The 24572-nt window shown below is 50.7% G+C and overlaps 1 protein-coding gene across 4 annotated transcripts in view; it reads right to left on the bottom strand.

The window, feature by feature from the left end:
• Positions 1 to 24572, bottom strand: part of SLC22A1 (solute carrier family 22 member 1) — a 31097-nt gene that overhangs the window by 5611 nt on the left and 914 nt on the right. For all 4 annotated transcript variants that reach the window (XR_006733592.1, XM_045544689.1, XM_045544687.1 and 1 more), the window contains exons 2-8: positions 18819 to 18922; positions 17021 to 17175; positions 15407 to 15575; positions 13675 to 13789; positions 13358 to 13464; positions 10264 to 10478; positions 7196 to 7304 (exon numbers count right to left, since the gene is read on the bottom strand). Coding sequence is in view for 3 of the 4 variants with exons in the window: in XM_045544689.1 (XP_045400645.1) it covers positions 7196 to 7304; positions 10264 to 10478; positions 13358 to 13464; positions 13675 to 13789; positions 15407 to 15575; positions 17021 to 17175; positions 18819 to 18922 (974 nt within the window). In the remaining variant the exon portion in view is untranslated. The remainder of the gene's footprint in view (positions 1 to 7195; positions 7305 to 10263; positions 10479 to 13357; positions 13465 to 13674; positions 13790 to 15406; positions 15576 to 17020; positions 17176 to 18818; positions 18923 to 24572) is intronic.

The raw sequence follows: 24572 nt of genomic DNA, 5'->3' as shown, positions 1-24572 counted from the left end.
GGTGTTTAAAAAATATTTTCCATGTCTCCACTTAATGTGTTCAATCTTTCCTCTAGGTTCGTGAACATACAGAATACAGGTATAGTAACTGTTCTAATTCCTGTCCACTCATTCTCTCATCTGTGTCACTTCTGAGTCAGTGTGAATTGATTTATTTTTCTCCTTGAGATAGGTTCTGTTTTCCTGCTTCTTTATATGCCTGGTGATTTTTGATTGCATGCCAGGCACTGTAAATCTTACCTTCTTCAGTGCTGAATTTTGTATTCCTAAAAATAATCTTAAGCTTTGTTTTGAAAACATGGTGAAATGAGGAACAATAAATCAGGAAAATATCTATCTTTTGGGGTCTTAACTTTTAAGCTTCTACTGCTGCAACCATTTGCATAAGTTCTTACTCCCTGCAGCAAGTGCTTATAAAATTAGTACATTTATATTTCCTTCCCAATCCCTCCCTCCATGACCTCATCTTAATTGCCTATATCATCTCTTATAAAATTTTAAAACAAGAATAGTGTTTGAATTTTACTGAATGCCTTTCAGTATCTATGGAGATAATAGTATGAGTTTTCTCTTTTGATTTGTTAACGTGAATTACACTGTTAGATTTTCTAATATTGAGCCATATTTGCGCTCCTAGAGTAACTCATCTTAGACATGGTATATTATTATTTTAATGTGCTCCACTGTTTGATGATATATTATTAAGGATTTTAAAATCAATATTCTTAAATAATATTGGTCTGTAGTTTCCTTATTCCTTTTATCTTTGTTGTTCTTTGATACCAATATTATTCTAACTTTATTTTAAAATCTTGAAAAATTTCTTCCTTTGCCTATGCTTTAGAGCAATTTGAATATCATTGGAATTTTCTGTTTATTAAATGTTTCAAAAAATTCCCCTTTGAAACTATTGTAGATTTCTTCTTTATCATTATTTAGGGCCTGCCTTGTCATTACATTTTTTCCATAAATTCAATTCTAATAAGATTTTGATTCTTGTCATATTTTTGTTTGCATTTCCCTAATATGCCTTCTTTTCTTTTTAATGTTTCTGAGGAAAAGTTGTACTTCAAGTACATAGCATATTGTTAGGTTTTGCTTTGTAATCAAATCGGGAGTCGTCGTCTTTTTTTTCAGAAGAGGGGCCGAGAAATGTCAGAAATGTTTGTCTTTAATTCTATCGTTAGCTTTTATGTCTTGCTTTTTATTGCTTCTGGTGTCTTTTCTTTTTCAGTGTGTTGATTACGTGTATTTTTTCCTGATAATGTGGATGGGTTATATTTTATTTGAAGGACTACCTTTATAATTTTATATAATATAATTAATATTACATTCCTTTAGACAGTATTAATTTCCTGTGATGAAAAATTATAAAATTAGTATATTTCTACTCCCTGCTCAAACCATTTCCTCCATTCCCTGATTGTAGTTGATTATATCATTATTTTTAGCATTTTCCTTTATATTAATCTCTTAAAATATGCCCATATTACTTAACATAGTTTCCAAAGGTACACTTTTTTAAGGAAATTGGTGTATGACACCATCTCCAACATTCCCTCTCTCTTCTCTTTTCAAGCTTGGTTAGTTATAATATTTCTTTATTGTCAGATTTGTGACATTTACATTTTGTTTGTAACTAAAACGGCATTTCTTTTAGTCTCAAATTCAATGATTATCACCAATAATTTTGATACATAACTCCATTCATCACTGTGTTCATTGAATTTTTTTCCTCTTAACAACTTTTTTGGGAAGGGTTCATAGGAAACATAATCTTTGAGATATTTTTAAATTATTAGCAATTGCTTTTATATAGGAATGAGAGTTTGCCCTTGCCCCATAGAGAACCAGGCATTCAGTACCTTTGACGGTTTACATTTTGAGTCAGTCTCTTGGGTCCAGTGGCCATGACAGTGGAATTGTTTAGCCTGGCTATTTTAAACTCTGGGCTCAGAACTGCCAAATATAGAAAGTTTCTTCTTTAATTTGCTTTCACCTCCTTGGACTCAGTCCGAGCAACTTTTTACAAATGAGAGTCTAAGACATGGCCTTTTAATGAAGGAATAGGCAGGAAAGAGACAATTGGGGTCATGCTTGTGTCTCTGTCTTACCGAAGGACTCAGAGCCATGCAGGTGTAAGATGAGACTGGGCAGCTGGGATAGTTCTTAGAAATCATGGGTAGGATGACAAAGGGAGGAGAAACGATTTATACGGAGGAAAAAAGTAGTTTAGGGTAATATGCAAAATTCTAACAAAGGTCAGGTTAAGATAAGGGCAATTTTTTAAATTTAAATAAAGTGGTTACTTTTATAATTAAAATAACCTTCATTAAAACTAAGTCTTCTAAGATAGAAGGCAATAAGTACATGCAAAGACACCAAACCATATTAGTAACTATGAAAAAGTAAAGTAACAATAATACTACTACCTCCCAGAACAACTTTAAAAACCAACAATCCCAAACACCAGTGGGGATGTAGAGCAACTGGATCTCTCCAGCATGGCCTGTGGGAAGACGGAATGGTACAGCCACGTTGGAAAACCGTTTGACTTTTCTCATAGAGTTAAAACGCACTTACCATGCAACACAGCAATCCTGCTCCTAAGTTTTTACCCAACAGAAATGAAAACGTGTCCACTCGAAGATTTATACCTGAACATTTAAAACAGCTGTATCATCATCACTCCAAACTGGAAGCAGTCCAAACATACCTTAAGCGGTAAATGGATAAACCAGGGGTGGGGAAAGTTTTCATGTTGGAAGCCTGTATTGATTTAGCTACAATCAAATAAGGCCACATTTAAGAAACTTCAATTAGATATACTGGAAAATATACATTATTTTGTAAAAATATAACTATGTACTTAATAATTTCAAAAAATGAAAACTATTTGTTAATTTTAAAGTTAACTAACCTTTTTAGTGACTTTGTTGTGTCTGCTTTTTGTTGGAAAGAGTTTGATTATTTGAGGCAGCGAGGAGGTCCGCAGTTTCAGCTGATCTACATGGGTATGAGTCATTTGTGACCTTAAGGGCGTCTTGATTTGGGTTAGGTAGGAAAATATAGATTCATAGCAATAAACGGTTGAAAAGGAAGAAAGCATTTTTGGGGCATGTTTCCAAAGGCATGGATATTCTGCATTTTTCCATATTTCAATTGGATCTTTTTTAGCATCAAACAATGACTTTAAAATGTCATCTACTGAGAGCTCAATCAATTCCATCCGTAGTTCTTTAGGTGCCTTGGTGATATCAACTAGTTGAGGCTGAAATGCTAATTTGAGTGCGATGTTGTGATTCTCAAAGTCAGTGAACCTTTCCTTGTATTCTCCATTTAATAGGTCTATAACAGTCACTTATTCTTCAAATGATTTTCATATATCATCCTGCTCATCAATGACCTTTGCTAACTGGAGAAAATGTTCATCCAAAATTTCCTTTTGGAGAAGAAGTGTTTTGAAAAAAGATAGCTTTTTTGGAAATGCTTGGATTTTTTGCCACATATATAGACTTAGTTTTACCTTGCAAAGAAATATTTAAGTCATTTTGATTTGACATGATATCACACAGAAATGCTACATTCCTATAGAAATCTTCTTTCAGTAATTTACATTGCTGATTCTGTTCTTCATAAAATTTTGGGTGAAAATTTTATTTGTTCTCACAGAGATAAAATTTTGGCTAACACCTCTCCCTGCAATGGCCAACACACTTAGGGATGATACAGCAAATCCACACTGAATAGCTCATCATTTAACTTTAGGATGTTACAAAACTGAGGATACCATATTGCATTTGCATGAATATAGTTAAAATACTTACAACTTGTTGCAAAGTGTCACTTAAAATAGTAGCTTTAGCACAGAGATTTTGCTGATGCAAGATACAGTGAAAAGAAATGAGAGCAACTGGATCTGTTAATTTTTTTTATCTGTGCAATAAACTTTTCATGTTTTCCTGTCATGGAAGGTGCACCGTCTGTACATACACTCACTAAATTTACCAAATTCAGTCCAACTTCACAACATTTATCTTGAAAGTCATTGAAGATATTTATTCCTGGTATTCTGTTCACAAGAGTGCCCAAAGTGGGTAACTCATCCTAGCAAAGAAAATCTTCTGTTATGACCCGAATGAAGTATAAAACCTGTGCCAAGTCAGTAGTATCAGCTGATTCATCCAAAGAGATTGAATAATATATATTTTCCTTTTGAAGTATTGCATGAATTTGTTCTGGTAAGTTGAAGGCTAATACATGCTGCCAATCAGTTATGGTTCTCCTTCAAAGAGGCAGTTGTTTGTACTTTTAAGCCTTATCAGGGTCTAAGCATACTATAACTTTGACAATGCATTCTTTCACAATTTCTACATCACTGAATGGCTTCCCTTTTTGCTGAGTATATAAGCTACTTTATAAGTTGCTTCAATGGCATTATTTCCAGGTCTTACTGCTGCTCGAAAGAATTGTCTTTGCTTTTGCTTTTCATCTTTTAATTTCTGCAGTACAACCTTTGGCACCTCTCCCTCTAATTTAAAATATTTGTGGTCCTTATGAGTGTCATAATGCTAATGAACACTGAATTTCTTTATCTTAATATTGTAGTATCACAAAGCAAGCAAATCATCTCATCTTTAGCAGAAACTCAATAATACTGCAGTCCTCATTAGAAAATCTATTTTCTTCTCTCACAGTTCTTTTGGTCTTCTTTGACATGATAGGCTGTTAGGCAGACAGAATTAAAAAATACTGTCGAGCTGTGCAGCTATTCACAAATTCCACTTCCAGCAGAAACACAGTGCACCATTGTCAAAAGCTGATAACAGACTGGCGCACTCCACTCCCATAAACTCCCACCAACCAGCCTCATGCGGCAGTGGTGCCAGTCAGGCAGGGGAAGTTAGAACTAAATCATAAGCGTAGCAGCTGTCAATTTAGCCTTTATGGCTTACTACTTCTCTAATTGTACTGGTCAATTTGGGAGGATTGTTTCATTGAAACTTATTTTGTTTTTGGGTATTTTAAATACCTTCATTTAAAAAATAAAATAAAAATATAAAAGATGAACAAAAACATATTAATAAAAATAAAAGGATTTGTTCTGTAAAATTTGGATTCAGTCAAAAGGCTGCACTTAAGGACCTAGAAGGCCACATGTGGACTTAGCGCTGCAGGTTCCCACCCCTGGGATAAACAAACCGTGTACATTCACACATTGGAATGTACTGTTGAGCCATAACAAGGAACAAAACATCCATGTACACAACAAGGCAGATGTATCCCATTACGCCAAGTGAGAGAAGCCAAACACAAAAGGCTACATGCCATATTATTCCATTTACAAGCCATTCTGGGAAAGGTAAAACTACAGGGACAGAAATCGGATTAGTGTTTTCCAGAGGCTGTAGGTGGGGAGAAAAGCGATTGACTGCAAAGAGACATGAAAAAACTTTTGGGGGTGATGGAAAGATTCTCTATTTTGATTGTGGTGGTGGCTAACTATGTGTTGCCATAACTCATAAAACTACATTTTAGAAATAGTTTTATTCTATGTAAATTGTATCTCAATAAACCTGACTTTAAAAAAGTAAGTTCTTCAGCACCAAAAGGAAAGCAACACAAGTAAATAGAGCTAAATTGGATTTCATCAAAATCAAAACTGTGCATCGAGGGATACAATCAACAAAATGGAAAGGCAACCTATGAAATGCAAGAAAATGCTTGCAAATCACGTTTGTGATAAGAGGCTGATATCCAGACTATCTAAAGCAATCCTATAACTCAACAACAATAAACAAACAAACAAACAAAAACCAAGAACACATGAAAAGCTGCTCAACGACTCGTCACTAGGGAGATCAAACCACAGCGAGCTCCCCTGCACACCTGCTAGGGTGGCGTCTGCCAAACAGAAATGGTGAGGTTTGGGGAGGATGTGGAGCGACTGAGACCCTTGTGAACTGTTGGTGGAAATGTACAATGGTGCGGCCTCTATGGAAAATATTACAGCAGTTCCTCAAACACTAAAAATAGAATTACATTATGATCTTATAATTTCACTTCTGGCACGTACTCCAAAGAATTGAAAACAGAGTCTTGAAGAGGTATTTGTGTACCCATGTTCATAGCAATACTATTCACAACAACCAATGGTGAAAACAACGCACGTATCATTGACAGATGAATGGATAAACAAAATGTGGTGTGTATACATATACAATGGAATATTATTCAGCCTTAAAAAAGAATAACATTCTGACACATGCTACTACATGCATGAACCTTGAGGAAATTATGCTACGTGAAATAAACCAGTCATACAAAGATAAATGCTATATGATTCCACTGGTATGAGGTACTCAGAGGAACCAAAGTTACAGAGACAGAAGGTAGCAGGTGGTTGCCGGGGGCTGGGGGGGTGGAGCATCTGGGGAGTTGTTTCGCAGGTACAGAGTTTCAGTTCTGCAAGACGAGAAGACTGCAGGAGACTGGCTGCACAGCAACATGAGTGGACTTAACACTACTGAACTGTACACTTAAAAGTGGTTATGGTGGTAAATATTATGTGTATTTTACCACCATTTTTTTCAGAGTTCCTCAGTTTACAGAACAGTCGCGTGCCGCAATGGGAAAAGCACAGGCTTCAGGTCCGAAAGGTGTGGTTCTGGCCCCAGCCCTGCCACTTTCGAGCTGTGCAACCCTTGCAATGTGTCTCTCCCTTTCTAAACCTCAGCTCCCTTGTATATAAAATGGTATAATCATGCTCAGGAACAAATTTAAGGGCTAAACTGAATCACCGGTCTGGAAATGCTCTGTGCATCACTGCACATGTCAGCTGTTTAAGAAAATGAGGCCCAGAGGTGTCAGGGAAGCTGCTGGAGTTTACACAACTAGTTAGCGCTAAGGACAGGGTTAGGACTCAGGTCTCCCGCCTCCTCGTCCAGTGCCCCCTTCTCCATGCCAGCTGCCTCCTTTCTTTCACTTGCCTTCTCTACAGAGCACAACCTGCCGCCTCTGTCATTTCACATTCCCTGCTATAGTTGGGGGTTGACCCCTCTCTGAGCCTGAGTTCCTAACAACGCCACTGACGTCCACACTGATCAACCAACCTTGGAGCGTCTTGGGGAAATGTTTTGGAAACAGCGATCTTCACAGAGCCTGGCTCACCTGACGAACCGTTTCGTGCACTCACCTGATGAACGTGGGGTACAGCTCGGCATTCACTAGGCAGACCATTTGGATCACAATGGTGACTCCCATTCGGCCAACACAAGCCACTGTGGTTTTCAACCAGTGCAGGTCTGGAAGGGACACAAAGAGGGTGTGTCAGTGGGTGGGGGCTCTGTTCCCTGAGCTATTTCAAGAAGCCCTGGTGGGTTGTGCTTGGACTGCTAGAGCTGTCGGGGCCAGAAAGGTTGTTTTATCTAACCTTCTCATTTTGGGGTCAGTAAACTGAGTCCTGAAAGATTTCTGGACAGATTTGAGAAGACTCCATTGTGCAGAGGAAAGAACGAGCTTCTTGAATCTCATCTTGGTTTCCTGAGCTCTAAAATGGGAATAAATATATCCAGCTTATAGGTTGCCATGAGACTTAGAAAGAATGTCTGTCAAATGTCCACTGTCACCACAGAATTACAAAGTTGGCTTTTCGATTATCATGTAATAGTGTCCACTGCAAGCACAGTGCACTCAATAAATGTAGTTCCTTTAGGCACTAGTTCTCAAACTAATGGAACAAATTTCTAATTCTCAATCTAATGTTTGTTTCCAACATATTTTTAACTGAAACGTCTTTCACAATGCTCTCGGAGACTGAGAATTAGGGCAGTGAGCTTTGTCTCACCCTGGCAGGCTGTGGTGGGGTTCTCGATCACCCCAAGTTTGGGGAGGAGCCCCCTCTTGGGGGCTGACCAAGGAATTGGGCTTAACCAGAAGGAACCTCAGATCCTTGGTAGCCACTGTCACCTGCTTTCCCTGGTTACCCAACACTAAAATGCAAGTGGCCTTGTGACATGCCAGCTCACTAAAAAGGCCTCACAGACATTATGTCATCTCGACCCTTGTCCCCAGACACTGGCTACATATGGGAATCTTGATTCATGTCACTCGGCTAGCATGAGGTTCCAAGAGATAGTGGAACTAGCCCACCCATGGGTGCAACACAGTCCCTCTGCCCCCTGCAGCCCTCCGGCCTGGTGGAGAACCCACACTGGGCCTTCAGTGACGGACACACCCCTGTTAGCTGCTAAAAGACAAAGGGGCTCTTTCCGGTGCTCCAGGGGAGCTCCCTGCGCACTGGTCTTTCATCTGGCGAGAGCACTGCTGGGATGAACCGTAGCCCCGACCCAGGGAACTAGCGCACCGCGGGGCCCACTCGTCACAACGGCCAGAGGGACCCACTTAAAACTGAAGTCAGGTCAAGTCAGCCCCCTGCTCAAAGCAGACTCTGGGGATAAAGCCCAGGCCTGGCTCACTCCACGCCTCCCTCTGCCCACTGCCCGCGGGCTCAGCCCACTCTAATCCCGGGCTGTTCCTCCAATGCCACACTCTCTCCACCCTGAGGTCCTCGCACCTGTGGGGAACACTCTGCCCAGATTTTTACATGGTTCATTCCCACTTCACTTAGGTCTCCTAAGGCCTCCCTGCCCGCTGGGGAAGGAATTAACAGCCATCACTCCCCAGCCTTCTCTGTTTCCCCCTAGGTCCTCTTCCTGGGGCAGGAACTTTCTCTGCGTTGCCCACCAGAGAGATCCTAGACCTAGAGGCATGCCGGCCACCCAGAGGCCTCAGGATGTTTCCTGGAGGGGGTGAATGACTCTCGGGCAGTGTGGTAGGACTAAGGCAGGGGCAGGTGGAGAGTGCGGGTGCCGGGAGGACCGTCCCTAGAGGGGACGATGCCTGAACTGTGCCAGGTAAGGATTGGACAGACTCAGCCCTCGGTCACCCTCTTTCTCGGTACTCACTGCTGTTGCTTTTTAAAAGTCTGCCTCTTCGTCACACCTTACCCAGGATTCTAGACATAGGGAGACGGGGAGAAAATGGGGAACGTCTGTTTCAGATCCACTCCACCTCTTGTCCTCTGTTCTCTGCTCTTTCCCCACAAAAGGAAGGAGAAGAAAACTGAGCTTTCTTTCCCACCTTTTTATACGTCCAGTCTGATCTACACAGCCTGAGTCTTAGGAGTACACAGTCCATGGGACATTTTCCCCGGTGCCCTGCACGAGAGCCTGCCACGTGACCCGTGAACCAAATGCAGTGCACCAGCAGGAGGAGCTGAGAAAATAGCAAATCTGCTTTTGTATTTGCTTAACATTTCCAGAAGCAATGAACGTGAAAGGCAATTTACGTACTCAAATTGACACTGACTAAAGTTAATCTGTAGCTTGGTTTACCTTGGATCATTAAGAACTACAGATGGAAGGACACAGCCACCAAAATGGCCACTGTTGAAAAGACTAGCAATAGCAAGTGCTGGCGAAGGTGTGGGACAAATGGAACGCTCGTGCCCTACTGGGGGGAGCGGGAAAGGCTGACTCTAACCGCTTTGGAAGGCTGTTTGGCAGCGTCTACTGCAGCCACACATACGCCTCCCTCAGACCCAGCAAATGCGCTCCCAAACCCACGCCCACAGGAGACGAGGGCATCTGCCCACCAGAAAGACACGTGCAAGGATGTCTTTCATCCCAGTGAGCGGCAAACGCTGAAACAGCACAAGTGACACTCAACAGTGGGATGGTTACATAGTGTAACATTCACACAATGGACTGCTGCACGATAATTTTTAAAAAGTACAAACTACACTCTCCTGTGAAAACATGGATGAATCTCACAGGTGCAATGATGAGTGAATGAAGGGGGACCAAAAAAAGTGCATTTGGTGTGGTTCTACTTATTTGAAGTTCAAGAACAGTCAAAACTAAGATGCGGAGAAAGAGGTCAGAACTGTGGTGATGCGGGCAGGGCCGGGGCAGGGGGCTATTGATTGTGAAGGAGCAAAGAGAACCTTCTGAGGTGCTGGGGGTGTCTTGTGTCTTTGTGTAGGGTCACGCTCAGGTGTATACATATGTCAAAATTTATTGAGGTGTACACTTATAATTTGCTCATCACATACATGCTACACCTCAATTTAGAGTTTTTTAAAAAACACTGTAGACTAAGGCAACACTTTGCCTTTGTTCCTGTTCCAGAGGCTTATCAAAAAGTTACGACACTATTCCCCCAGTTCGATTTCTTGGAAAATGATGAAAACAGTCAACTCACCATGGGAGATAAAAATCATGATGAAGCAAGCCGCCCCTGCCACCAGATTTGACACGGCCAAGGGGTAGCGGCGGCCGATGCGGTCAACGGTGACGAAGATGACAAAGGCTGCAGGGAACTCAACCAGAGCCGAGTAAAAGAAGTCCAGATGGAGGTTCCCGCCAGTGGCGCCCAGGTGCATGATGAGGCCCTGGTAGAGCACAGAGCTGCTGAACCTGCGCAAAGCGGAGGGCTCGAGTCAAAGGCAAGCTCCGCAGAAGGGGGGTTTCCAAGACGCCCCTGCCAGTTGGAGAGAAACACGTGCCACTTGATTTAGAATGTCCTGGAGCAATATTGGGGGGGCGGCTACAAATCAGGAAGGGTGTCGTAGAAGGGCCCTTGATGAGGAACTTTCTTAATGGTAGATGTGAGAGTGTGGCTTCCAGGATGCACCCCCATGTCTCCTGGAGACTGCAGATGGCGATCGCTACTGTTCACTGCCTACCTGGGTGTGTCTGGCCCTGCCCCACGCACTGCACATGCACACGCTCATCTACCCTCCAACAGGCCTACAGGAGTCGGTGGGAGAAGGCAGCAGGCAAGGGAGAAGCTTCCGGTGTCAGACTGCTTGGTGAGCTGTGTGGCCTTAAGGAAGTTAACTAACCTCTCTGGACCTCAGTGCCCTCATCCGTAAATGGGATAATGATAGTACCCACCACATTGGTTTGTCTTGAGACTCACTGAGTTAGTGGACAAAAGTGCCTGCTATAGTTCCTGGCACATAGTATGTGCTCAGTAAAGATGAGCTTTTATTGCTGTCGTCATCATCATCATCATCGTCATCTTTCCAAGGTGGAGGACCCAGAGCACCACAGAGCAGAGACGCTGGCCGAGTCGTTCCAAGTGACAGCGCGCTCCCTCCCCCATCTCGCACTGTCTCAGGTGGGCACGCCCCCGCCCAGCCCCCGCCCACAGCTGAGGGAAATACGGCAACATCACAGAACGTGGCACACACAGACCGAGGCCTCGCTAAGTCACTGTCACGTGACACAAAATTTAGAGTGTCCCATGTGTCACTTTTGGGGAAACAATATTACTTTGCAAGTTTGAAACCTTTCATGATCATTTTGGTGTTTACATTGTGAGAAGAGATTTTGTCTGATAATAAATTACTCTCATCCCAGCCTGCAAGTTGCCTATCAGCTCCAAAGCGCATATCACACCTGACATTTCTAATTTGTAGACCTCTTGTTTTATAAAACTGTGCCCAGAGAAGCACTGGGATGCTTTTGTTTCTGGTCCTAAATTATTCCTCACTGGCCAGAGGGGTCAAGAGGACAGGACGGAAGGCGCCTGCCTGAGCCCCCGTCCCCACCCAGGCCCTTCAGCCAGTGGAACAGAAACAGCCACCCGCCGCTGACGGGGACACTAACAAAGAGAAGTGCCAGTTTGATTTTCCAGGCCCCAGACCAGCTCGCAAGCGTGCAGGGCTGCCACCTCTGGGCAGAGCCCTGAATTGCACGTGTCTATTAAAGTAACAAAAACAACTTGTTACTGTTAGCTGTACTGATGCCGGACCCGGCTCTAAGTCCTTTTCACAGACTAGCTCACTAATTCTCCCAGCACGCCTCGGAGATAGGTACTGTTATTACTCCCGTTGCTGATGAGGAAACTGAGTCACAGAGAGATTGAGGCACTTTTGAAGGTCGCCCAGCCAGGAGGTGGGGGCCAGCCCTCCGCGGCAGTGAGGAAACCGCAGGGTGGCGGGAGAAGGTCCCCAGGGGCCGAGCCTCGCTGAGGCCTTCAGGGCCCCCAGAAAGAGTTTGGCTTTGTCCTCCGTGGATCAGGAAGCCCGTGGGGGCATGAGCAGGGGAGAGACAGGTCTGTCCAGCTTCAGGGCTCCCCCTGTGGCTTTGTGGGGTGTCGCCTGAGGTGGGGGGGAAGCCACAGGCCCCCAGCAGGCACCTGCAGCGACGCCCGAGACGCTACACGGAGGCTCCTGCAAGGGCTCCGAGCGCAGGGCAGATTCTGGAGACAACGTCCAGACAGAGCCGAGGAACTTGCCAAAGGCCTGGGGAGGGGGTTAGGGCACAGAGGAGTCAGGACACCACCTTGGGGGGGGTGTCTGGCGTGGAGGGGAAACTGAGCACTGCCGCAGAGCAAGCGGACATTTCCCTGTGCGGTGGCCCCAGCCCCTACGCTGAGGGTCCCACTGAACAGGATGCTGAGCATCTGCGGAACTCTGCTGGGCACGGGGGCGGGGGCTGTCTGCGAAGGCTCCGGGGCCCAGCGTGCGGATGGGCCGGGATCCCGGGGAAAAACACAGGGACGGGGGAGGGGGGGGTGGGTGGGGGTAAGTCAGGACAGGGCGCCGTGAGCCTGGTGACCAAAGAGCTCAGTGGTTTCTGTGGAACGGTGGTTATTCATTCAACTTTCAGCAAATATTTATTGAGGGTCTGCTATGTGCCAGGCATGCCCGGCCCGCTCCGATTCTCTGTTCCAACAACACCCGCTGTGGAAGTACAGGCCGGTGTCCCCGGGAAGCAGGGCTGCCCTGGGTGCAGGGGGAAGGCCCTGGGTGCAGGTTGAGGAGAGAGCCCTTGTGTCGAGGGGCTGACCCGGTGTCCCCTGAGGGCACAGGGTAGGGACTCCTCCTGTCATAGCAGCTGGGGGGGGGGGGCGCAGACCCCAGGAGTGTGCAGGGGTACATGTGTGACTTTTCTGATCAGTGCGTGACAACCGCACAGACACTCTCAGGTGGGGGCCGTGAGGTCGTCGGATGCGAGGAAGGAAACTTCCCCCTTGAAGGGCTGAGCCCCCGGGATCTCTCCCCGCCCCGCCCCCGTCGGACAGCGAGTCACGACTCGGCTATTTCCCGATGAGATGGCGTGGGGGGGCAGCCTTGGAACCCCTTTATCATATTCCACTCATCTCGCTGTCGCCCTCCCCTCCTCCTTCCTAAAAAGAAGGCTTTTTCCCAGTACTCAGTGCTCATGGGAGAAATAAGAGCCCTTTGGCCACCCAGCAACCATATTAAAATCCCTCCCACCCTTCTCTTCTCCCGCCCGAGTGCGCCCCGTCTGTAGTTGGTGCCGGGGCTGGGCGGGCGACTCACCACAGGTACATGAGGATGAAGGTGTGCTTCCTCAGGCTCGGCGTGCGGAACAGGTCTGCGAAGGACGGGCTCAGCTTTCCCGTGACGTCCTCTTCCAGGGACAGCATCTGGGGGGTGTCAGTGCGTCAACCCCGCCCGAGCTGCAGAACTGCCCCTGGGCGCCCCCGGGTCGGCCACAGCCACCGCTGCCACATCTCATACCCTCCCCGGCCACAGCGTGGCCCGACTGCCCCCCAGCCAGCCCCAGGGGCACCTTCTAAGTCACAAACCCAGCCCCAGGTTCAGTGACGGGAGAAACCCCTTCCCAGCTTCGTCACCTTCACGTTATCAGGAGGCAGCTTCCCGTTCTTCTGGGCGATGTGGTTCATTATCTTTATGGCTTGAGTGTTTCTCTTTTGCGACAACAGCCACCGAGGGGACTCCGGCACGCACCTGCAGACACAGTTCAGCGCTGCGTGGCACTTTCGCCAGAACTCGTCTGACTTTAAGCCCTGAGGAGAGCGACGCCGCTGGCCAGGGCAGCCTGCCCTCCCCACTCGGGACTGAGAGTCCCCAGGCAGCTGGGGCTGAGAATCTGAGGCCATCGTGCGCTGGCCGTGTGGCCCACATGGAGGCTCTGAGGGTCACTCCTACTCTTCGTGCCACCAGCTAAGATTTACCAACGGAGAGGGAGCCACTGTGTCCTGCGTAGCCACCTCTCTGGAGCAGGCACCCGCCCGTCTCCCCTGGAACTGGCAGCCCTGGTCCCCGGGAAAACACGCCGATGCCCCCGCACCTGCCCCGCTGTGCTACATCGGGTGTCTCCGTGCAACACAAGGGCTGTTGAACAATTCTCAACATCTTTCCCAAACAAAATAAAATGAATTTACTTTCTTTTAAAATCAGAGCAACCCCATGCTGTCCACATCAGACGGGACAGAGATGTCACAACTGAAAGATCGGGGCTCTCTGGCACAGGCGTCCTCTGAAAACACACAGGCGTTGCCGCCCCTGCCCGACCACCGGCACTCAGCCTGGGTGGGCGTCACTTCCTGCAGGGGCCCCTTGTTCCACAGTGACAGGAAGGCAGCGGGCTCCTCTGGACTCCCTGGTGGCAGCATACAACCCTTAGAGGCCACATTGCATTCAGAGAGCTTGGGTGACTCCCCTGTCACCCGCAGATGAGATTTGCTCTCAGCAAAACCGCGACAGAAGGTGCCGGGATAAGAGATTTCTCTCTGCAGCCCCTCTTGCCTCCACCACAACAGAAGCGGCTCTGCGCTGGCAGCTGGTTCCGTGTCGTGAAGGCCCAGTGCGCCCATTCCCCAGGGCACATGACATCGAGCAGCCCTGTCATTCATTCATCCATTCATCCCACCAAGATCGAAGGCCTGCTGTGTGGCCAGCCGAGGGTACTTCGGAGCCGTGTTGACAATACCAATATTACTACGTAAATGACGACATGGGAGAGGAAAGAAGACAGGAGAGAGGAGAGGGGGAGGGGAGAGGCCCAAGAAGACTGCAAGGTGAGAACATCGGAGCTAATGCCAGCAGTGCTGGGGAGACTCCAGGGGCTGTCGGGGGTAGTAGCCACCACCCATCGAACCTTCTCCAGGGACTGGCCACTTTGCAGAGATTGTCCCCCAGACTTCCTGGGGCCCTGAGCAACACATGGAAAGCTGCCTCCTCCACCAGCAGTGAGGCTGACCCCCCAAGGCCAATCTCCCTGCTATCAGCCTGGCCTTGTGTGTCCAGAAGGTGCACATTCTGAGGCTGCAGGATTCCCCTGAATTTTTGTTCTACTCTTAGCATCGCTGGCCTTTATCTAGGGAGACTGAATTTAAAGAGACTGTGTCTGAGGAGAGCTCCCCACGCAACAAGGATTACCCGTAATATCAGAACAACCCGAGTGGCACAAGTGGTGTGAAGCGCCAGGCTCTGGGGCAGCGCCGTGCCTTGTGCATGGGGACGCCAGGCACCTTGGGAGTTGGGCACCCTCCACTCAAGAGCCTGGTCCCCCGCGAGGATGGAGAGTGGGGCAGGCGGAGTGGCCAGGAGGAAGGGCCTTACCAGTAGTAGAGCAGGAAGAGGAAGGTGGGCAGGGTGACGGCCAGCTGCAGCCAGCGCCAGTTGGGGAGGGCGTAGGCCAGCCCGGTGAGCAGCACCAGCCCCACCGTGAAGGTCGCCTGGTACAGGATCCCCACCGTCCTTCTGTAGCCCAAGCCGACAAACTCTGTGACTGCAACAGGAGACGTGGTCACACGCGGGCCCCTCGTGGTGCTCAGAAGCCGAGGGCCCCAGTCCCCTCCCTTTCTCCCCGGGAGCCGCCATGCCTCACCCCTGCCCCACCTGCCCCGGCTTCTTTCTGTCCCGTGTCCTGCATTCCTCCTTCGCCCAAACCACAGCCACGCTCAGCTCTCACCTTCTTCCCTGCAACCCCTCCCACCCGTCGCTGAAGCCCCCAGGCTCACCAGGCTGCTCTGTCCCCGGCTTTTCTCTGCCTGTCCCTTTTTGTCTCCTCCTTTAATTTCTCCCACTGGGCTCTGCCCCCAGAGCTTTCCTCCTGGATGCTCCAGACTGAGCCAGGATACTTCTCAGGACCCCGGGAGTGTTCGTTAATTTAGCAAATATCTTTGAGTGCCGACCTGGGACCTGGCACTGCTCTGGGTGTCTGGCTGCTTCGTGGCACAGGGGTCCTGCCGTGGAGCCCCCGCGTCCCCATGAGAGACAGCACACAACCCATCACACATACGTAAATTCTACACCACATGAGAATGTGGTACGTTGCTCTGACCCGGGTTAACCCTCCTCCCCGGGTGCCGGCCGTGCACATGGGCAGACGGGGCGGCACAGGCTCTGCCTGCAGACGGGCTCAGCCTGGGAAACTTCACCAGCGAGCTCACATCTCTCAAGGTAGGAACGGGGTTTCTCTGGGCCCTAGTGAACTATTTCTCGGAAGAGGGCTGCCAAGTGATAGGGGGTGGTCTTCAGAGGTGACGAGACATGGCTGTTTCTCTTCTCCCGTCCACAGAAGAGCAGGAACGTGGATTACCCTCACCGCTCTCCGCTGCCCGACCCCGGGCTCGGGGAAACACAGGCAGCCGTTGTAGGACACTTTCCTCCAGGAAGGGACGTTTTGTTTCCTGTTATTACCCTTCATAGAATATTTGAAAGGGAAAAAACAGGCTAATATGTAGAACTACTCACGTTGGTTTATACCTCAATTTTCTAAAAAATCTTAATGTTTATCTCCTGTCTTATTTCATCTTGTGCTTCCTCTCCTCACTCTGGTGTGCCATTCAGACCTATTGAGTCTGTTTTATTTCTTTTAAGGAGGTGCTGATTCCTTCATATTTAAGGTGTTAAAATATCCTCCCACCCGTCTCTGCTTCCCATGCCCCGCACCGCCAATCTTTTGTTCCCCAAACAGATAAGTTGATATGGAAACGCTGGATCCGAGCGATTGTCTCTCAGATACAGAGAGAGCAAAGGAGGTCGCCCCTGCCCCACTCTCTGCCCGAGTCGCACAGACACGTACGTGTACCCGGTGCTTCTGCGAGTTCCCCAGACCACAAACATCCCCCCAAAGCCCCACTCCACGCGTGGCCCCCTCCCACGCCACCCCGACACCTGACCTCTGCAGGTCACTAAAGTCCAGGCAGCCTGGGCCCCGGGCGTAATTACTCAGGGTGTAGCTGGCCATCCAGATGCCCTTGCTAACCAGCCCCTGCAGCAGGCGGAAGAGCAGCACAGACACGTAGTCGGGCACCAGGGCCATGAGCACGCCCGCGACGGCGTTCACCAGCACGGTAGCCAGCAGACACAGCTTGCGGCCAAACCTGCAGAGACAGGAGACGGAGGGTGAAAACCTGGGGTCAGACACGCAACGGGACAGCAAGGGTCCTGGCAGGCCAATGCCATCCTAGAGGGCCACAATGGACTGTCGGGACAGCACCGCCCAGCACGTGGCCTGGCCATCGGTCCCCAGAAGCTCTGCAGCTCTCGCCGGGCCCAGTGGGGAGTGCTGGGCACTCTCAGCCCGAGCCCGGCCTGCGCTGCCCTCCTGTGTTGAACAGATCGTGTTCCTGTTAACTCGCGTGAACAGGGTGTGCTGAAAACCAAGCTTGTCCCCTCACACGGTTAATCTCACAATGGTCGTAGAAGCCTTTCTGTGAAAGTATTCAGTTCCAGCAGTGCGGTGAACGAGGACCGACTCTCCCCGCCTTTGTTCCTGAGTGCAATGGCGAGCCGGTTGCTGACGTTCCACACCAGCATCGCGCTTGGCGGGCTCCATCCTTTCCACCGCATCCCCCGCCCGGACAGTCCCGAGGGGGCCGGGGGCGAACTCACGCCTGGCTGGCCTGGCCCGGCCTGCCCTGTCCTCTCTGCCACCCTCTGCCCGTCCCCAGACCCACTTCGCTGGCCGGTCCTGTCCACTGCCTCAGGCCTCCGCCCCTTCCCGGCACCGCCCCACGCCCGCCAGTGCACGCCCGTGTCCTTCACGGACCAGGGACACTTCTCACCCCACAGGGCCATCCCCGACTGCGCCATGCTGGTCTCCTGTGTCCTTGTCCCCTGAGGAGGCCGCGCGGCCCTCTGAGCTCAGCAACAACTACCCCCGCCCCCCCTCCCCTGCATCCTCCTTTTCCCTCCACCGCATCGTGCTCACCCCGGACCCCCAGGCTGTGCCCGCTCCGGCCTCCTCCACAGCCAGCTCAGGTGAACGAGCTGCCCACACGCTGGAATCCACTTCCTCGCCGCCCGTTCCTCTGCAGTCCTGCCTGTCCGGGCACCCGTGGCCTCCACATCCGCAGCCTCCGACCCTCCTCATTTTCACGCTGCCCTGCAGAAGAGCTGCCCTTCTCCCACCGCCGTTTCTGCTAAATGTCCTTTGCGGGCGCCTTCCTGCCTACCGCCCGCCGCGAGCTGAAGCTCTCCCTACACCCTCTTCCAGCCTACCTCAAACACGTGTTATAGCCTGGAACACAGGCTACTGGAGACAAATCCCAAATACTGAACCCCAGCCCAAAGCTCGCTCCTGAGCTCAGCTCACACACCCTGCGGCCTCCTGGATGTCTCTTCCCAGACGCCCCACGGGCCACTCCTAGCACGTCCCAAACCGCACACACCTAAGCTGGAACTCTGGCTTCTGCGTCACCCCTTCCCCTACAAACAGCTGCAGCGAAAATCCGTTCCTAACCACGCTCTCCCATCGCAAACCCAGTCCTGCACACTTGCTCGAAGTATAAACCTTGGCTTTGCCCCACATTTCTCTCAGCCCCGCACCCCAACCGTGCGATCCTCACGCATCTCAAATCTCGCCGCCTGCAGCCCAGGGCAGCCCAGAGCACAAGCGGCCACGGCTGGTCTCCGCCTGTGTCTGCAGCAGGTTCCTTCTGGTCGTGTTCTTCCACCCCGTCCCCTGGAATCCCCTCTCCTCAGGGCACCGAGGGCCCCTGTAACTGGACTGGCCTTTACATACCTGTCTGCGATGTAGCCGACGGTCAGAGAGCCCAGGAAGAAGCCCACGTTCACGCAGGACTGAAAGAGGTCCAGCTTCCAGGCGTCGGCACACACCAGGTCAAACTGCCAGTCACAGCACGTCGGGAGGGACCAAAGACAGAACCACATGTAGGTCAGGACTGCACCCTTCCATCCTCTCTCCAGGCAAAGTAAATGCTGTCACCGCACTGGGAATCCCGGGCTGTTTCACAGTTTTCTCTTACCGCACTTCCGCAAGACACGGTTCACGGTTTCTGGGCAACCGCTCAGTACAGATCAACACACAGCTGAGCCTCGAACAACGCGGGTTTGAATCGAGGGGGTGCACCGACACACAGATTTTCCCAACAGAATCACACCAAGTGTGCCTGCCTCTCCTGCCTCCCCTCCCACCTCCTCCACCTCTGCCACCCTGAGACAGCAAGACCGACCCTCCTCCTCTTCCTCAGCCCACTCAACACGGAGATAAGGACCCTTATGATGCTCCACTTCCACTTAATGAACAGTAAATATATTTTCTCTTCCTTAGGACTTTCTTAAATATTTTCTTTTCTTCAGCATACTTTAAGAATACAGTGTATAGTATCTATAACATACAAAATATGTGTCAATCAATTTTCTGTTATCAGTAAGGCTTTCGGCTAAGTCTTTGCAGAGTCAATCGTTACGGGTGGATTCTCAACGTTGTTCAAGGGTCGACTGTATTCCTAAGACCCTGTGTCACTCTCATCATGTATTAAAATAAAGAGGTTGTTGTCAAGTGCTTTGTCATCGACAGTTGGTTATCAAAGGACAAAATGTCTTTTGTAACGGGAGGAAGAACAGATAAACTTTCTCAAAAGAGACATGGCTGCTAGGTAAGTTTTCTAAAAAGAATTACAGCCAAGTAATTTTCCAAAAACAGAAATGTAGCAAAAGAAATAATTAAATAAATTGCACTAGTAATTATGTACATGCTGTTGTCACTGTTGGCGCTGTGACAACTCGAAAATAGGGGTATCTCAGAGGCAGCTGGCATTCCAGCACCGTGTCGGGTGGGAAGAGACTTAGGGTCCCATGTGCCAAGAGCCAGGGCAGGGGAGGGACCAAGGGAAGACAGAGGGGAAGACGGGGCGTGGGCTGCCAGGGAAGGGCTTGCTGTGTTTGGGGTTCTGGAGACGGCAGATGCTCTCTGTGGTTAGAGGCCTTTGAGGAAGAAAAGCAGGAGGAAGGGGCGTGGAGGAGCCCCACCTTCCCTGGCACAGAGAACAGGGTGACACTGGCACGTGCCTGGGCATGTGTGAGGCTCTCTTTAGAGCTGAGAGAGGCAGGACGAAGGCCACACCCCAGGGAGACCAGAGGCAGGAGGGGGAGGGCTGGGACCAGGGCCTCTGGCTCCCTCCCCGTCCCAGTGCAGCCCCTCCTGGGTGGGGCCGGGCGACACAGCCATCCTCCCCGGCCCTGCCTTTCCACACTGCTCCATTTGCTTCGGATTCATGGCTCCACCTAACCGGGGGTGATGGCAGCCAGTCCCTTAGTAACTTTGGGCCTCAGTTTCCCAATCTGAAACAGCACATGGCACCTGTTGTCCCGTCACACTCAGGCAGCTGCTGTGAGCATCAAAGGTGACTGATTATGTGAAAACTGTTTTGGTAAATATTATAATAAACCATTTCATTTAAAAAAACTGAGGTTTATTACCCGCTCCCCCAAATCTCTAAAGTTCCCGGTTTGAGCCAGGCCCCTGCCCCCGCCCTGGGGCCAGATGCTCAGAGCCTCAGGGGCTATGAACTCAGCCAGCCTGGGTTCCGCCCGACTGAGGCTTAGCTCCTTGACATGAGCACCTTTACCCTGAAATGTAGGTGAAACTCTGCAGTATCTCTTGCTTTTCAGAAAGTAGTGTGTTAACTCCTGGTAACTATCTTCTGCACGGATTCAACACCTGCACCTGTGGGTGGCTCAGCTCTGGGGCGTGTGACAAGCTTCTGCCCAGTGTCACTCTCATTCTCTCCACCAATCCCAGTATTTATTTCCTCTACAAGCTAGCTCAAAACACACCTTCTCCGTGGAGCCTCTCCCAGGTGCCCCATGCGAGGTGTGATCGTTTAGCCGGTGGTTGCTGGGCCTTCCTGCCTGCCCTGTGCTCTGCCGTGAGCGTGCAGGGCCCATCTTTCCTGCAGGTTAGCTGGCTGCCCCAGGGTCTGTATCTCCAACTGCCCAACTGTCTCTCTGTAGCCTCCACCCACGTCGCCGAGACAACTGCTTGTGTCTGCCGTGGGAGATCTCACTAAACACACAGGCACACGGGGGTGTGGAATTGTTACCCCTGGGCCTCGGCTTATTCCCTTCTTGGCCATTTGGCCACTGTTTTTTTGTTTGTTTGTTTGCTTTCTTTCTAATGTCTGCAAGTCAGTGTCTCTGTGAGGTGGTCCTGCCGCCCTCCCTGACTGCCCCGTCGGCCCAGGACTGCAGGTGGAGCAGACAGCGCCCGAGCTGGGGGAAGTGCGTCTCAGCTGAAACACCCGCCCGAGAGCTGCCTCTGCCCCAGGCCCGGCAAGGCGTGTAGGCCTGCCTACCTCCTCCGCTCCCACACTCAAGCCTACCCACCGCGCCCCAACACACCTGTGCACACCTGGGAGGAGCTGGGGCTGCAGGAAAGGTGGGGGGGGGGGTGTGCCCCAAGCCCGTTGCTGCTCTTGCTGGGAGCAGAGCAGGCACAGGGCCGGGGGACTCTTTCCGGCACAGTGTATACAGCAACAGGGCAATGTTCACCAACTCACCCCATCACAAGGAACCCCCAGGGTCCTTGTTAAAATACAGATTCCCGGGGGATTCTGCCTCAGTGGGTCATGAATAGGAATCAGGGGAGCCCCAAAGATCACGCAAGTTTGGGAAACATGGACGTAGCCGCCTCTGTCTCACGCTGGCCAGAGACCTCCTTCTAGTGTTTGCGGCTGATGGAAGACAGTGGCTCCCCGGCCTGGTGCGGGGCTGTGGCTGAAGTCGTGGCTGATGGAGCAGAAGCTCCTGATGGTGGAGTCAGAAGTCAGGGGATGTCCACATTCCTTCCCCAAGGGACCTCGTGACCTAGCCACTAAGCCTTGGGGTGGGAGTTAAACCTGGTGTTCAAACAAATTAGCGCACCCTCCTTCTTTAAGCAAATTCCAATGTCCAAGGCAAAGCTAAGTTAAAAATTAGTTCTGCAGCAATGAATAACTAAGCCTAATTCCCCAGTAATGATCTTCAGTGTAGGATGAGGCGCTGGGATGCAGCGGGAAGGGGGGATGGAAGTGGGAGGCGATTCCCACCTGCCCGTCCACCCAGGCATCCATCACCTTTGAGCACCTGCAGGTGAAGCCGCCACTGCCCTGCAGCTCAACACAGCCCGGAACCAACTCTCTCCTGAAACCTCCTCAACGTCTCGGTCAATGAGACTGCCAGGAGTCCCTCGATCCTCACCAAGGCTCCACATCTTGGGGTCATTTGAAGCCCCTCCTTAGCTGTCGCAGACAGCCAAGCCAGCCTAAGATGCTCTTGGGCCCCTTGAGTCTGCCCCCCCCATTGCTGCTGCCACCCACCGAGGTCCCCTCGCCTGGCTCCTCCACCTGCACACACGGCTGCCTCTCCAGGTTCCCAGCCTGGCTTTCAGTAGCTCGTCCGCCCCCCAGCCCAGAGCCCCCAGCCCATGCAATGTCTGCATCTTTTCCATCTTTTCTTCCGTCCATTCCCACGACCAACGTGTTGTTGACGCTCCTCACCAGGGCTCTTTCCTTGGCCTCCTCCCGAGTCTCCCCACCTCTCGTGAAGCCTCCCGTCCCCCCACCACCCTGCTTCCTGCCCATTCACGAGGTCCAGCCGGGAGCATCTTGTTCCTCTGACCAAATAAGACCAAAGTCTTTGTCAGAGGTAGCAAATAAAAATAGAGTGCCCAATTAAATCTGAATTTCAGATAAACAACAGGTTTTTTTAGCATGTGTTCCATGCACTATTTGTATTCCCAGTCATAGTCATCAGTATCAAATAGGCTGCAATAACTGGGACATAATTACCCTATAAAATTGTATTATCTGAAATTCAAACATAACTGGGCATCTTGTATTCTATCTGGCAACCCTATATAGGGACTGGGTCCCGGCCCCAAGGTGAGATACCATCAACATCTCCCGTGACTCCTAGAGGACCCTGGATTCCAATCAGCTTAACAACTCATTGCTCCCTGAACTCATTGCTCCTCTCCCTGGAAGCTCAGCTCAAGCTCTCCCCCTGGCCTGGGATTGACTCCCCGTCCCTCCAGTTTCCTCTCCTTGCTGGTCAAAATACCACCTGAGGCTCAGCTCCAATGCCACCTCCTCCAGGAAGATGCCTAGGATCAGCCCAACAGCTGAGATCTCTCCCTCTGTAGAGCCCACCAGTCCCTCTGTGCCCTCTCACAGCACTTACCACACGTGGCCTAGGGCTGGCATTAAATGGATGCTGGCCTCACTCTCGCTGCCCCCTCCCCTCTCATCCCCGTGAGACTGCAGGTACCTTGAGGGGCCCCACAGCCTCCTTCCCTCCCTCTCGCACAGCGTCACGCTCCGCGCTGGAGAGAGGGAAGCCAGAACACGCTCCCTGAAGGCCCGGGTGGGTGAGTGGATGGATGAGTGCGTGCGTCTGGTCCTTCCAAAGCAGAGTGTGCCTCAGTCCCGGAGAACAGACACATCCCCTCGTGCCCTGCTTTCAGGAATATCCCCCTGCCCAGCAGGAGTGTCCGACAGTTGAATATCCCTGGAAGGTGAGCAGGTAGAGCACTGACTGGGCCAGGAGGGAGAGGGGACCCTGGGCTTTCCTCCGGAAACGGCCCTGGATGTGTCCCCACTGCAACCACTAAGGAAAGGGAAGAGAGGATGAAAGGAGACCCGACAAGCCCTGTGAGCCTGGGGACCGTGGGCAGCTGGGAGGGATGCGGCGGGGTGGGGGAGCCCAGTGGTGTTCCAGGTAGGTGGTGCCCGCGCCAAGCCCAGGCCACTGCTGGCAGGGCCTCTGAGCAGGTGCTGGCCCGTGGCTTCCCCAATTGACCAAGCGCCCACGCTGGTCACAGTGCAACGCTTTCACAACGGACCGTGATGGAAAAAACCCTGGCGGCACTTCCTGCTAAAAGAGTCTCAGAGCCAAATGCTCTAACAACCAATTAAACTTCCCAAGCCCGGCTCCTCTGGTGCCATCACCCTGTCCCACGGGCCAAATGGGACCGCGTGGAGTGCGAGGCTGCACAGTCCCCAGATGAGCTTCACAAGCCCGTGAAGCAGTTATTATTGTCCCCGGTCTGCCGGGGTGCTCAGAGAGCCAGAGCGGCTTACCCGGTGACGCTCAGCAAGGGAGGGGCGCGGCTGGGACCCAGGCAGTCCGTCCAAAGCCAGGGCGATTCCCAGCCCCCCAGCACCCGTGTTCAGGTCACTTGACATCACTCTTGAGTGAAGGGTGGGGGGCCCACGACTCTAAGTGTGGGGCTTGAGTTCAGCGTGTTCTGGGAGGAGAGGACCCCCGGTCTCCCCGCAGACTCGTGTCCACGCAGACCTGCTCCTGGCTGTGCGGCTGGGCCTCAGGGCCTCAGCGTCCTCCTCAGACACCCGGAGTTTGTGGAGGATCAAACCAAAGAAGAATGCAGGGTGCCAGGACAGAGCCAGAGCCCCGCCAAGTGCATGACAAGCACCCCCTCGCTTCCCTCTTTCCTGACATGAAACAGAGCTGCGCGGGATGTGTTTTCTATTCCTCC

The sequence above is a fragment of the Lemur catta genome, chromosome 2 (assembly GCF_020740605.2).
Source record: "Lemur catta isolate mLemCat1 chromosome 2, mLemCat1.pri, whole genome shotgun sequence".
NCBI lineage: Eukaryota > Metazoa > Chordata > Mammalia > Primates > Lemuridae > Lemur > Lemur catta.
Note: the sequence above shows the minus strand (reverse complement) of the source record. Positions and strands in the feature narration are given on the sequence as shown.